At 47.1% G+C, this 13,655-nt stretch overlaps 2 protein-coding genes across 2 annotated transcripts; one reads left to right on the forward strand and one right to left on the reverse strand.

The window, feature by feature from the left end:
- Nucleotides 1-7,217: 7,217 nt before the first annotated feature.
- CUNH5orf15 (chromosome unknown C5orf15 homolog) lies at nucleotides 7,218-11,142 on the forward strand. The gene is made up of 3 exons (XM_089507625.1): nucleotides 7,218-7,380; nucleotides 7,696-8,315; nucleotides 9,367-11,142. Exons 1-3 carry the CDS (start codon nucleotides 7,272-7,274, stop codon nucleotides 9,496-9,498), a joined length of 861 nt encoding a protein of 286 aa, XP_089363751.1. The 5' UTR covers nucleotides 7,218-7,271; the 3' UTR covers nucleotides 9,499-11,142.
- LOC149271104 (uncharacterized) lies at nucleotides 11,060-13,601 on the reverse strand. Its single transcript, XM_089507627.1, has 3 exons — nucleotides 12,109-13,601; nucleotides 11,837-11,947; nucleotides 11,060-11,438 (listed from the first exon to the last, which is right to left on the reverse strand). The coding sequence occupies exons 1-3, from the start codon at nucleotides 12,562-12,564 to the stop codon at nucleotides 11,271-11,273; spliced, it is 735 nt and encodes a 244-aa protein (XP_089363753.1). The 5' UTR covers nucleotides 12,565-13,601; the 3' UTR covers nucleotides 11,060-11,270.
- Between the last annotated feature and the right edge of the window lie 54 nt (nucleotides 13,602-13,655).

Below are 13,655 nucleotides of genomic sequence, written 5' to 3' on the forward strand. Positions count from 1 at the left end.
AAATAAATACAATAGTAGACACACATAGAATTAAAATGTACTTTAAAATATTATAATACATAATTAAATACAAGGAACTTACAATAGAAATAAATATCAATGTACAATACATATCATATATACAATAAATATAATAAACATATAGATCTTGATATAAGTAAAACTTGACTTTAAACCTGCCCTTCCTTTCCCCTGAGGAGAAACCCCCGAGCCTTCCGTGCCCCTCACCCTTCCAAAAGCCTCAGTCCGATTCGAAGCGACCCAGAGAACGTTGTTCCCTCACACTGTACGGAAAGCCGCCTTGGCCACACTGCCCCGCCCTCTTCTCCGCTCGCGAATCCCATTGGCCCCGGCGGCTGCGCGTCACGCGGTAACAGCCACTCGGAAAGAAGCGCGGGAAAGCACCGCTGCCTTATCTCCAAGGGCCCAGACCGATCTCTGCCTTCCCTCACGACTGCGCCTGCGCCATTTCCCCCCCCCCCCGACTAAGGAGCCCGCCGTTTTCTTCTTCTGCCCCGCAACAAGCTTCTCATTGGCCGCCCTTCCTGCCTGTCAGGACCTTCTCAAGAGCTCGTCAATAAAGCCTGCCGATTTCCCCTCACAAAATGGCTGCCTTTGGGCTCCCTGGGGCCTTCCCACAGGGCTGCAGCCATGGCACCCCTGCAAATGGCTTTCCTGCATTCCTTCTTGGGAGCTATAGTTCTAACAAAGCAGCAGGATCAAATGTACTCCTTGCACCCTTGCAGCCATTGCTGGGCCACGTTCCACTAAGGGTCACAAGAATAAGGCCAAGGCCCTCTGGACATTTCCATGACTGCTAGGCCTCCTGACCACATTTCCCACCAGTTAAGAAACAGTTTGCCAAAAAGCATTTCAATCACATTCTCATTCCTATTCATCCCGTTCTTGGCTATGCTGGGGGCTGATGGGAGTTGTAGTCCAGAATTAGCCAGGAATACATAGAATCCTGGACTAGGAATGCAAGCCTCAAACGCACTTCTACCATACTGGGATACACAGCACCCTAGAACAAGGAGGGACCACTCGGTCCTTCTAGTCCAAACTCTTTCTGCCAGGCTGGGATATAGAGCACACTGAAATAGGAAATGACCCCTCAAAGGCCATCTAGTATGAACTCCTTCTGATATGCTGGGATACGTAGCACCCTGGGATTTTAAAAGAACCCACAAAGGCCATCTAATAACAATAATAATACTTATTTGGTATCCACTTTTTCAAAAAAGAATCAAAGCGCATTTCAACAGTATAAATAAAACGTCAAACAATTAAAAATCACAATTCAAAAACCCCAAAACCTCAACTCTCCACTCAATCATAAAAACAGTGGTCAACCCATAAAAAGAGATTCAACATTAAAAAAAATAAAACTGTCCAATAGGAATACACTATTGTGTATATTTTATATTTTATTTTATATTTTATATATCATATTTTATATTGTTTTAGTCTAAATTTTATTTTATAGTTTATATTTTATGTATTATATGTTATATTGTTTTATTCTAAATTTTATTTCATAGTTTATTTTATATATTATATTTTATATTCTTTTATTCTAAATTTTATTTTATAGTTAACATTATATATATTATATTTTATATTTTTTCTCAATTTTATTTTATACGTAATATTTTTTTTATATTATATACATTATATTTTATATTTATTCAAAATTTTATTTTATAGTCAATATTTTATTTTATATTTTATATATGATATTTTATATTCTTTTATTCTAAATTTTATTTTACAGTTAATATTTTATATATTATGTTTTATATTGTTTTGTTCTACATTTTATTTTATACTTAATATTTTATATATTATATTTTATATTATTTTATTCTAAATTTTATTTTATACTTAATATTTTATTTTATGTTTTATACATTATATTTTATATTGTTTTATTTTAAAATTAATTTTATTTGTAAATTTATTATTATTTATTACTTTATATTATATTATATATTTTATATTACTTTATTTAAAATTTTTCTTTATTTGTAACTTTATTTCTTATTAAACATTTGTTTAAAAAATTATACAAACAACAGAACAATGAAAGATGCTTAAAACCCCACAAGAATCTGACAATTATAAATTTTATTGTAACTTTATTTTATTTTATTTTATTTATTTATTTATTTATTTATTTTATTTTTATTTTACATTTTATTCTATTTATTCTACTTATTTTATATTTTATTTTCATTATATTTAATCTGATATTGATCTTTTATTTCCCTTCATGGCGTCATCCCTCACAAGAGACACAGGAGGGCGCACGGGAGCTCCTCGGTCTCAAAGGGCCGGCCCTCTGAGGCGAATAGCTAGAACGTCTCCATGGATCTAGGACTTCCATTTCAGAAGGCCTACCACAGAGTCTCCATGGCGACGATCTAGCAGTTCACCTCAGAGGGCCTACCACAGAGTGTCGGACGCCTAGAGCGCCTCCGTGGCGACGATCTAGGAGTTCGTCTCGGAGGGCCTACCACAGAGGCGGGGAGTGCTAGAGCGTTTCCATGGCGACGATCTAGGAGTTCATCTCAGAGGGCCTACCACAGAATGTCGGACGCCTAGAGCGTTTCCGTGGCGACGATCTAGGAGTTCGTCTCAGAGGGCCTACCACAGAGGCGAGGAGTGCTAGAGCGTTTCCATGTCGACGATCTAGGAGTTCATCTCACAGGGCCTACCACAGAATGTCGGACGCCTAGAGCGTCTCCGTGGCGACGATCTAGGAGTTCGTCTCAGAAGGCCTACCACAGAGTCGCGCAAGGCTAGACCGTTTCCATGGCGACGATCTAGGAGTTCATCTCAGAGGGCCTACCACAGAGGCGCGAAGGGGTAGAGCGTCTCCATGTTGACGGTCTAGGAATTCATCTCAGAGGGCCTACCATAGAGTCAGGCAGGGCTAGAGCGTCTCCATGGCGACGATCTAGGAGTTCATCTCAGAGGGCCTACCACAGAGGCGCCGAGGGCTAGAGCGTCTCCATTGCGACAATCTAGGAGTTCGTCCCAGAGGGCTTACCATAGAGTCACGGACACCTAGACCGGACACCCCTTCCTCGCCGCAGGCGCACGCCCTCATCTGGACGGTCTAGCCATCGGCGCTCGGAGGGCCGCCCTCTAAGATCAGTTTCCTAGAGAGGCTCCATGACGACGCTCTAGCCTTTCCCCACTCGTTGGCAGGCTCTCTAAGATATTCACTCCTAGAATGTCTCCGTAAGGGCTCTCTAGGCCTCTGCACTCGCAGGGCCCGCCTTTCCGGACTGCCGCTGCACCCATTGGATTTAAAGGGCCAAGGAGCTCCCGACCGCCCTCCTGTGTCTCCACGGAGGCATGACACCCTGAAGCGAAATGACAGGCGCCTTTTTCAAGGCCAGGGAAATTTCATGCTTATCTTCAAAGCGAACTTACTTAATTTGTATTTTATTCTGTATATAACATAATATAAATTATAAAATAAATGTTTGAAAGTTACAAGAATTTTTTTAAAAGGAAAAATCCACGAAGGAAAGACAAATACAATTTAAAAATACAAGATGATGTAAGTAAAATTATTAAACTATAACATGCATTTGAATTTAATATTAAATGACAAATAACATAAAATGAAAGATAAAATTATTCACGGACAAGGTCCAGGTTACGATTTTAATGTCACGTGTTATTTATTATTAGGATTTTAATTTATGCGTTATTTTTTCATTATTTTTTTCCATTTAATTTTATAATTATAAAGGCTGATCCTCTGAGAAGGATTCCTCTTTAATCTCCAGCCCTACTCCATTTGCAGATGGTCAAAAATGAACAAATAAAATAAAATTAGAATTGAAAATAAAAATGAAATAATAATAAACAATAAAAGATGTTTTTATCAGACCCATTAATGACAGAGGCCTGCATGGGACCAATATGATAAAACAAATGTTGCTCCCACGGAGTAACTGAATAAGGAAACAAACGTTGCACCAAACAACTAAGTGAATATAAATTAAATACATGTTCTGCCCACCATCAAAGTAACTAATAATAAAAAAATTGCACTCACCGACTAAGTAAATAATAAATAAAATAAATGTGGCCTCTAACAACCGAAGAGTAAATAAAATAAATGTTATACCCATAAAGTAAGTTATAAATACAGTAAATAAATTGCACCCACAAACAATGTAGATAAATAAAATAAATGTTGCACCTACTAACTAGGTAAATAATACAGATTGCAACCACCAACTAAGTAAATAACTTTTATTTTACTTTAAACTCCCTAAGTGTGTAGGATTTATTTTATTGCTTAGTTGGTGGGTGGGTGCAACATTTATTTTATTTATTCTTTACTTAGTTGGTGAGCCAACCTTCATTTTATTCTTTACTTAAATGGTTGTTATCACATTTATTTTAATATTGACTTAGTGGTGGGTTTAATTTTTATTTAATTTATTACTCCCATAGTTGGAGGAGGTGCCTTTTTTACTTATTATTTCTATAGTCGGTGGGTGCAATATTTATTTCATGTATTATTTCCTTAGATGCTAGGAGCAACATTTAGATTAATATTTACTAACTTTTGGAGTGCAACATTTTCAGTTATTATTTTTATTTTATTTTGCATTTTGCTTAATTTTATATTTTGATTTTTGTATTTGATTTTATACATTATTTAATTTCTACTTATTTACTGTATTATATTATTATTATTATTATTTCATATCCTTTTATTTCAAGGTGTCATTCCTCAGTGGAGACACCGAGGGGCGCCGGGGAGCTCCTAGGCCCTCTGCGAAGCCCTTTACTTCCATTGGCTGCCGCTCCTTCCCTAATCCTCCTGGTTCCTCCATTCGACAGAGTGATTTCCCTTCAGGGTGCAATGCCCCAGTACGGACACAGGAGTGCGATAGATAGCAAGAAACGAAGCGCCGCTTTCCAGTGACGTAACAAACATCAGAGAATTCAAGTAGACCCAGAGAAGGGCCCCGCCCCTTCGCCAACAGCGGCGCATGAAGCTACAGGTCCTCCCTTGGAGTCTTAGGAGGCCAGTTCGATCCCGGTTTGGCCTTTTGCAAAAAGAAACCTGCTTAGAAAAGAGGAACTTTAATTGTTTAAAAATACTTTTTTAAATTTTATTTTAAATTATTTTATTTTAATTTTATTTTTTACATTTATTATACTTTTGCATCTTTTCATTTATTGAATGTTTAAATTTTTGTTTAATTTTAATTTAATTTTATTTAAATTTCACCTGTTAATTTTTTGAATTAAATGTATTTTTATCCTTTATTTAAGTTTTTTTAAAAGTGCATAATAAACCATAATAAACCATAATAATAATAACATACAAATAAAAAAAAATAAATCTGAACTAAAAGAAAATAAAACATGCATGATAATACTTCTTTTCAAATTAAACCTTTTTCATCATTTATTTCATTTATATTTAAAATCAGTTTTCTGTATTCTAGCCTTATATTACATTTAATATCCCTGACCCCTGACCCTCAGTAGTTTAATTTATATTTTATATTATGTCATTAGATATTACATTTTAAAAACAATCAATAATTTTACTTGCATTGTTTTATATATTTTTAAATTTTCTTTTCTATTTTACGGTATTTTTTCCCTTTATAAAAATATTTTAATTTTTAGATATTTATTTGTTTGAAAGGACTGTCCTTGAGTGAAGACAGAGAAACCAAAATGTCCATAGGCAATACGCACTTTATTTGGCCAAGGCGACAGCACACCAGCAGATGGTGATAAAATGACTGCCGCGCCCAATAGCCATTTCCAAAAGGTTTTATAGTAGAACACAGTTCATTGTTTACATAGCATTGGCTTAATTGGCTATTTAGTACACACATGATTATACAAAAGGCAGTTAATTGGCTATTGTCTAAACAACAAATAATTGGTTGCGTTCACTGTCCACACAACGGTCACGCATTTTCTTGTTGGCTCTACATTTGCTATTACATTTATTTAAAATGTTTTTAAAATTTTCTTCCGCTCTTTCTACTGTTTAATTTTTGTCTCTCTTTTCCTCTTCCCTTTCAATTAAATACGAAGCTTTCTCAAAGGGTTTTCAACTGAAATGAAAAAATAGAATGAAATATAGAGAAAGAAAAATTTTAAAGGAATAAAAGTGAAATGAAATCAAACAAAAAATACAGAAATAAAAATAGCTAAGAATTAAAACAAAGTGAAACCTGAGAAATAAGTTAATAATAATAATAATAATAATAAATACTGAGGATTGAAAGTAACAAAAAATAAAATGTCAATTATAAGCTTTGAAAAGGCAAAACAACTTCTTTGAAGACGAAAAATGTTTTTTAAAAAGGCTGTAGCCTCGCCATGGAGCCGCTCTAGGCGTCCGCGTCTCTGTGGTAGACCCTCTGAGACGAACTCCTAGATCGTCGCCATGGGGACGCTCTAGCCTTGCGCGTCTCTGTGGTAGGCCCTCTGAGACGAACTCCTAGATCGTCGCCATGGGGACGCTCTAGCCTTGCGCGTCTCTGTGGTAGGCCCTCTGAGACGAACTCCTAGATCGTCGCCATGGGGACGCTCTAGCCTTGCGCGTCTCTGTGGTAGGCCCTCTGAAACGAACTCCTAGAGCGTCTCCTTGGCGACGATCTAGCAATTCGTTTCAGAGAGTATATCACGGAATCGCGCAGGGCTAGAGCGTCTCCATGGCGACGCTCTAGGAAAACCATTTTAGAGGGCCAGCCCTGAGAGCGAGGATGACTAGAGCGTCCTCCTGCTGACATTCTAGGAGTTCATCTTAGAGGGCCTTCCACAGAGTCGAGAAAGGGTAGGGCGTCACAAAGATACGTTCTAGGAATTGCGGCTTGGAGGGCCGGCCGAGAGCTAGAGAGTCGCGTTAGTCCAGCCCGTTTCTCCCTCCCCCGGAAACATGAACCGCCGCCAGAGTTCCGCGTCTTCGCAGGGGACCAAGTCCTTCCCGTTCTTCCGTCCCCTGGAAACATGGGCGCTGAGAAATGGCGGGCCTTTCCAGAGAGCTACTCGCTGCTGCTCCAGGAGGACAAAGGAAGGCGGCTCTTGGGAGGCGTAGGGAGCAGCGGGGGAGGGCCGGCCCTCCGAGTCGGAGGCCCACAGCGTCGCACCGGGGAGGATGGACGCTCTAGGAAAGGCCCCGCCCCCTCTCTCGCCACGCCCACGCCGCCTCCTGACGTCATCACGCCCCTCCCTTCGGCCGGAAGGAAGGCAGGAAGGGTCACAAGGAAATGGCGGCTTCGCCTTGGGCTCCGGGGGGCCTCCTCCTCCTCCTCCCGGCCCTCGCCCTCTGCGTGGCGGCGGCGGCCCTTCCGGACCGGACCCAGGCAGCAGAGAACGGTGAGGCGGGGTCCGGGGCCCGGGCTTCCCCTCCTTCCCTTCCCTCCCGGGGCCCCTGCTGTTTCCCTTCCCTCCGGACCAAGGCTCCTCCGCGGGGCAGCCCTTCCTGGGGCTCAGCCTCGGAGAGGCCGGGGCTTGGGCCTAGGCTGGCAGCTCCCCCCCCTCCTCCTCCTCCTCCTCGGGGGCCTCCAGGCGCCCCTTCTCTTTCTTTGTCTGGAGGCCTCCCTTTCCCACTTTGGGAAGCGCTGCTCTAAATGGAGAATGGCTTTGACGCTGCGTTCCATGAGAATGTCTGTCTGTCCTTTCTCCACGCAGAGACCAGCGAAGGCCTCCCTCCGCCTGGGAAGACGCTCCCCTCAGAGCCTGCGCCTGGGACCCTTCCTCCGTCGCCCTCCGTCTCTCCCTCGGACGCAGCAGAGGGCGGCCCTCCTCCTCCTTCCCCGAAAGCAGGCCTCCCTTTTGCCTCTGGGCCGAGCAGCGCAGCAGCAGTTCCTGAGCCTCCCTCCGTGGCGCCTGAGACGCCCAGCGCCAATCCGGAGACGGATATTGATGTCTCTGACGACACCGATGTCGACAGAGATGACGTTACAGACAAATACTTAATGGCTAGTTCCCCGCCGTCACCAAAGGAAACAATAGAGGCGGATGAGTATGACGAGTTTGGGGTTCCCGATGACGACCCTCAGGACAATGACCCTCACGATGACCTTCAGGACGACCCCCCGGACGACCCTCAGGGTGACCAAGGGGTCTCAAGGGCCGCAGGCGATCTGGAGGATGTGCGCAGCTTCCAAAGCAAGGAGCCCTTTGCCGACGAGACGAAGGAAGCGGCCTCAGTCTCAGGGCTGGAGGAGGACGGCCATTTCTTTTTTCACCTCGTCGTTGTGGCCTTCTTAGTTGCCGTGGCTTACATCACGTATCACAACAAGCGGAAGGTAAGCTGGGCTCCTTGTCAGCCTCAGAGGTGTTCGGAGTTTGCCGAGATTGCAAGGGATCATTCGCGCTCCCTTTCTGCACTTACGCACATCCTCACTTTGTATCCTTCTGGGTTCTTAAAGGTGAGGACTAGGCAGAGATAAACGCACCGCGTTACAAAATGCAAGTCCGTAAAAATTATAAGGTTCAGATTAATTCTAACGTTTAATACTAAGATAATTGATCAAGCCCATGGAGGCTCTTGAATCACTTGCGCATGGATGCAGTAGTTAACAGGGACTCGGCAGTCAGCCTCTCGAATGCGCTTTCGTTTGGTCCAGAGGTCCCATGGCTCTGTGGGTTCTGGCAGGCGATGGCCATAGTGGACTGGGGGCCCCTGGATCCCTTCGAACGCGACAGTGGTGCACTTCTAAGCTCACCCTGCACTGATGCTCACAGAACGACAGCCACTGACCTGCACTAGCGCCCACTTTCCTACACATCCTTTCAGTTCCTTTGCATAGGGATGCAGTGTACTCATCTCTCCAGTGAGAGCTGTGCACAATGGGGGTCTTCCTGACACGCGTCTGGCATGCATCAGGCCCTGAATCCCATGTGTTACGGCTGCTGCTGTGGAAAGTGGACAGGAACTGGCTGGGCTGCTTTCCCTCCCAGGCCTTGGAGTGGCCCAAACCCTGGTTCCAGCGTGTTTCCCAGCGTCCCTGAGCTGTTTCTTTTTTTGGGGGGGGGATCACAGGGGGCTGCATGGAGGGGCAGCACTAGGCCTTTCTGCTCCTGCCTTGGCTCTGAGCTCATGGTGCTGCCTCTCTTTCTCCTGTGTCCTCTTCCCTGGCTCTTCCGCTGGCAATTAAATCTTCTGGCAGTGAATGAAGACAAGCAATGGTCATGACAGGCTGCTTGTTTGGAGAAGAAAGCCTACAATGCTCAGAAATCTTTTATTACTCCTTGATGGCTCATCAGCACTTTGAATGGGAAGGAAATGCTTCCCTTATTGTAAGTGTTTTTGTCGCCACGGTCCTCCTGAGTCACTAAATGTCCTTTTCTTCACAGATTGTCTTGTTGGTTCAGAGCAGAAGATGGCGAGATGGGCTTTGCTCCAGAACGGTTGGCTATCATCGCTTAGATCAAAATGTCAATGAGGCAATGCCTTCATTAAAAATGACTAATGACTATGTTTTTTAAGCACAGCGTGATCCCAGTTTGCCTGACTGTTTATTTTCTTTGCCTTGTTTTTGGAACATTGTCTGGGCGTTTGCCACAAGCAGTGAGCGCACAGCGGTTGTTGCTCTTGCCGCCTTCCCATTCTCTGAGCCACAGGCCCTTCAGGGCCTCCATCTGGGCCAGTATTTGGCAGCCTGGGCTGGTGGCTGCTGGGATGCCTCCTTTCTGAGCCTCCCCGGTGAGCCATGGTCCTTTCACACCGACCCCAGCCCTGCCATTTTCATTCCCTCCCTTGCCGCCTTGTCTTCTGCCTGGAGCAGTTGCCAATGCTGGCGTAGGGCACCCCAAAGGATAATCAATGCTCAATGGCTGAGTGAAGCTGGTGCCAATGAAAAAGGAACGTGTGGCGACTCCCCTTTGAGACCATGCCTCTGGCCTGCTTTCCCCAGACAAACCCACTGGGACGAAGCTGGGCTCCTTCTGGCCAAGGCATAACGGTCATGCTAATCTCAGATGCTCAGTGTTTGCACAGAGAAGCATCTCCAGAAATGTTTTCTTCCCAACTTGGGAATCTTCCCGTTTTCCTGCACATTTCACAAATATACCAGTGATTCTGGTTAAGATTTTCTGGGATGTTTTTTTGCCTACAAAATAATATCTTTTAAAAACCCCAAATTGTGGTAAACTTTTTCAGGCCGGAAGCAAAGATGCAAAACAAACAAACAGAATCTGCACTTCCTTTGCCATTTTTAGTTGGGGCTGTCAAAGTATTTTATATATATATATATATATATATATATATAGGTTATGTTACAAACATTGAATGTGTGCAGACTTTGGAAATGGATCTAATAGTGTCTTACGTTTCACCAAAGCGGATGGGGACGGGATGGGGCCTCTCCCCTGCTCCAAAAAAGCTTGCTTCAGAGGGAGCTGGGGGAGCCTGGCTTTGGCTTGTTGGAGGGGAGCCTGAGGGGCTCCATTGGGGTCTGGCCAAGGCAGTTCACCAACAGAATGGAATGACGCAGATGCCTGCCTTGGAGCCTGTAAATAATGAACCCAATGGATTGCTTTATAATCAAGTATTGCAGTATACTTGTGCCTCCCTATTTGCTAGGGTTAGGGGCACAAGACCCCCGTGAATATGGAAGCATTGCAAATAACAAAAACACCATGTGTTTACCTAAGAAGACACCTCTCTAGAGAACTCTGGGTCTTCCAGGGCAACTCTGTGGCCAACATCCAACAGACACTGACCACAGAACTGCAATAGAGGAGCTACAAAGGCCGAGGAATTTCTAGGCCTCTCAGTAAAACTTTTAGTTAAGGTTGACTATAGAGTTTCACTGGAGGACCTAGATATTCCTAGAGAGAACATGTTGATCAAAGCCGTGAATAATCAGATCTGCAAATATAAAACCAGCAAATAGGGAGGGATGAGCGTATTCTGAAAGCGCCCAGCCTCCTGGCATTGGAAGAGCTGCAGTGCCAAGATGTTTCCTTCGAAGGTGCGCCCGCTCAGCCTTTTGACTTCCTACAAGTCATATTCTGCCAAGTAAGAAAGCGGAGAATAGACAGAACCTTCTTTGCATTAATTTTTAATCATATTTGAACTTGTATTACTTTAAAAGGATTTTCCAAATAAACTGTACTGTTGTAATTGTAGCCTGAGTCGTATATTTCCCTCAAAGAGGGGACTTTTCTTGGTGGGGATCATATAAAGTATCAATTCAGAATTGCATTTGGTCAATTACAGGGGAAACTACAGAGCCCTTGGCATCCTCTCTGCTTTGTCAGATGAACGGTGCGGCGGCTTCTTCTTCTTCTTCTCCGTCTTCTCCTCCTTCTGGATCAGGAACAGCGTCAGGTAATGGCTGCTTGAAGGTCTCGCAGCCATCGTCCTTAATGTATGGCTCTTCGTTGCCCAAAAACATGGTCACTTCTAGCCTGCACTCCAGTTTCTACACAGAGGCAAAAGGGGAGACAGTGAGGAACGTTTGACGAGGCGATTCCTCAGACTGGCACATGGCACCACTGGGGAAGAGGAACCCGTAAGACACACACATGCACACCCCAAGCGGGAAAGAACCAAACCCCTTCCGTGCAGACGCACATCCCTGGGGCCCTCACCCCTGTATTGCCTCCTCCCCCCCCAAGGACTACAATTGGGGCTCCTGCCCTTGCTCAGGCCAGGCATGGAGACCTGGCAGCCAGGAAGCCAAGACAGCAGGAGATGCCCACACCAGCAGTCTGCCACGTCTGCTGCGCTGGGTGGACACTTGTGTGCATGCATCCACATTGTGGACCTCTGCAGCGGGGGAAGCATCCCTCCCACCCCCAGCTGTCCATCCCTGCTTACCGGTGCGTCAGGGGCGACCTTGCAGTCCTTGGAGTCCCACTTTGCCTGGCCTTCGGGGCATTTGGCTTCCACCAGCACCACGTTCACATGGTAAGTGCGTCCGAACACGGTCTGGAAAGAGAGGTCCCTCTCACCACCGGGGGCCTTTCCTGGGCCTTGCTGGCCAGGGCACCCCCCTCCATCCCTCTCTGGGCCATGGGCTGCCCTCAGCCCTAGCGAAGGCGGCTCAGTTCACCTGCTCAGCCGCCCTCTTCCCCGCTTTGCTGCCTTACCTCCAGCATGATGTGCGTTAGCATCCCTGGCGCCCGGGAGTAGGTCGTGTTGTGCTTCTCGTTCAAGTGGTCCATGGCCATCTGCAGCACTTTCACAGCCTGGCGGTAGAGCATGGCTCCTTGCTTTGGCCACATGAGGCTGGCCAAGCGGGAGGCGGACAGCGGGGACCGGAGGTTGACCCATCCTTGGGCTGGTTGCCCCAGGAGCAGCACCAGCAGCACTGGGAGGCCCCCCAGGGCCCAAAGGCGGGGGCAGCAGTGGCCCGGCCGGGAAAGTGCCATCTTCTCTGGAGCAGGAGGCGGTGTGGCAGCCGTGGCCCAGGCCCCTCTGATATAGGGAAGGAGCCCCTCCCCACGGAGGCACGCCCCTCCTGCCCATCTGCCAGCCTGGCAGGGAAAGCAGGGCCACGAGGTCCTCCTCCCGCGCCACTTTTGCCTCCACAGGGAAAGGAACATGTGAAGGTCAGTGCGCTTTGGGACGCAGGGGGCTTCCTCCAGGCCCTTCCACTTGGGGCCAAACCGCACCCACGGCACCTAGAAGGGCTGGGCAGAAGGAAGGGTCTCCCTGGCCCTTAAAGCAAGCTCCCTCTACGGCCGAATCTCCTCCTTTGAAGCAGACCTTAAACAGGCGCAGCCCCTGCAGCCAAAGGCAGGAGAGGGGCCCCTGGGCGCCATGCCCTTCGAGGGGGCTCTGCCAGGGCCCTCCCCTGGGCTCTTGGGGCAGCCCTGGCCCTTCCCTCCCTCCCTCCCTGGCGCCAAGGGCCCAAAGGGGCAGAGGCGGCCTGGGGCCAGAGGGAGCCCTGCGCCCCGGGACCTCCTCCTCCTCCTCCTCCTCCTCCTCCTCCGGCAGAAGCGCAGCCTCGAGGGTCTCTGGAGGCCGGGGCCCTTCTGCTCTTGGCTCGGGCTCTCCATTGGCAGCAGCAGCAGCAGGCCTCCCTCCCTCCTTCTTCCCTCCCCGGAAGCGGCGCTGCTGCCAAAGAAAGCCTCCCGGGAGGGAGCGCGGTCCAAGGTAAACCCTCCGAAAGGTCAGCCTCCGATCATGAGGCAGAAAGGGCGCCTCTATCTGCCCTCTTCACTGCCGCCTTTGTCTCGGGAGCCCTTCCCTTGCTTCCGCCTCAACGGAGCCTTTGTTATGATCCCGCAGGAAGGGCCTCTTGCCAGCCTGACTCAGCCGCCTGGCTGCCTCTCCCAGAGGGACCCAGCTCTCCGCCTCCTCCGCTTCCTCCAAGGCTCCGCCGGAGAGAGCGCTCTCGCTCAGGAAGCCCCGGCGACCGGGGAGGGAGAGAGGCCAGCCGAGCCCCTCGCAACGCCACTGGCCCCGCCCCCTCCAGGCAGCCACACCCACCGACCACCTTCCCGCGTCACGTGCCGGGGGCCTGGCCCGGAAGGGGCTCCCATCTACCTCCCTTCCGGGCGACTTCCGGGAGGCAACGGTGGGGAGGCGGGGCCACGGGAGCCGCCGCGCTGATTGGATGCTCAGGGCGGAAGGGGCTGGGGAGTCTTTTGGGGTCCCAGCCATCTCTCTGCTCTCTCTCTGCTCTCTGGGG

The sequence above is a fragment of the Sceloporus occidentalis genome, unplaced genomic scaffold (genome assembly GCF_023333645.1).
Source record: "Sceloporus occidentalis isolate IW3139 unplaced genomic scaffold, rSceOcc1.0.p SCAF_565, whole genome shotgun sequence".
NCBI lineage: Eukaryota > Metazoa > Chordata > Lepidosauria > Squamata > Phrynosomatidae > Sceloporus > Sceloporus occidentalis.

Coding starts and splice junctions, on each gene's coding strand:
- CUNH5orf15 (XM_089507625.1), top strand. CDS start 7,272: ATGGCGGCTTCGCCTTGGGCTCCGGGGGGCCTCCTCCTCCTCCTCCCG. Junction 7,381..7,695: donor GACCCAGGCAGCAGAGAACG/GTGAGGCGGGGT, acceptor TTCTCCACGCAG/AGACCAGCGAAGGCCTCCCT. Junction 8,316..9,366: donor CGTATCACAACAAGCGGAAG/GTAAGCTGGGCT, acceptor TTTTCTTCACAG/ATTGTCTTGTTGGTTCAGAG.
- LOC149271104 (XM_089507627.1), bottom strand. CDS start 12,564: ATGTTCCTTTCCCTGTGGAGGCAAAAGTGGCGCGGGAGGAGGACCTCG. Junction 11,948..12,108: donor TAACGCACATCATGCTGGAG/GTAAGGCAGCAA, acceptor CTCTCTTTCCAG/ACCGTGTTCGGACGCACTTA. Junction 11,439..11,836: donor AGGTCGCCCCTGACGCACCG/GTAAGCAGGGAT, acceptor GCCTCTGTGTAG/AAACTGGAGTGCAGGCTAGA.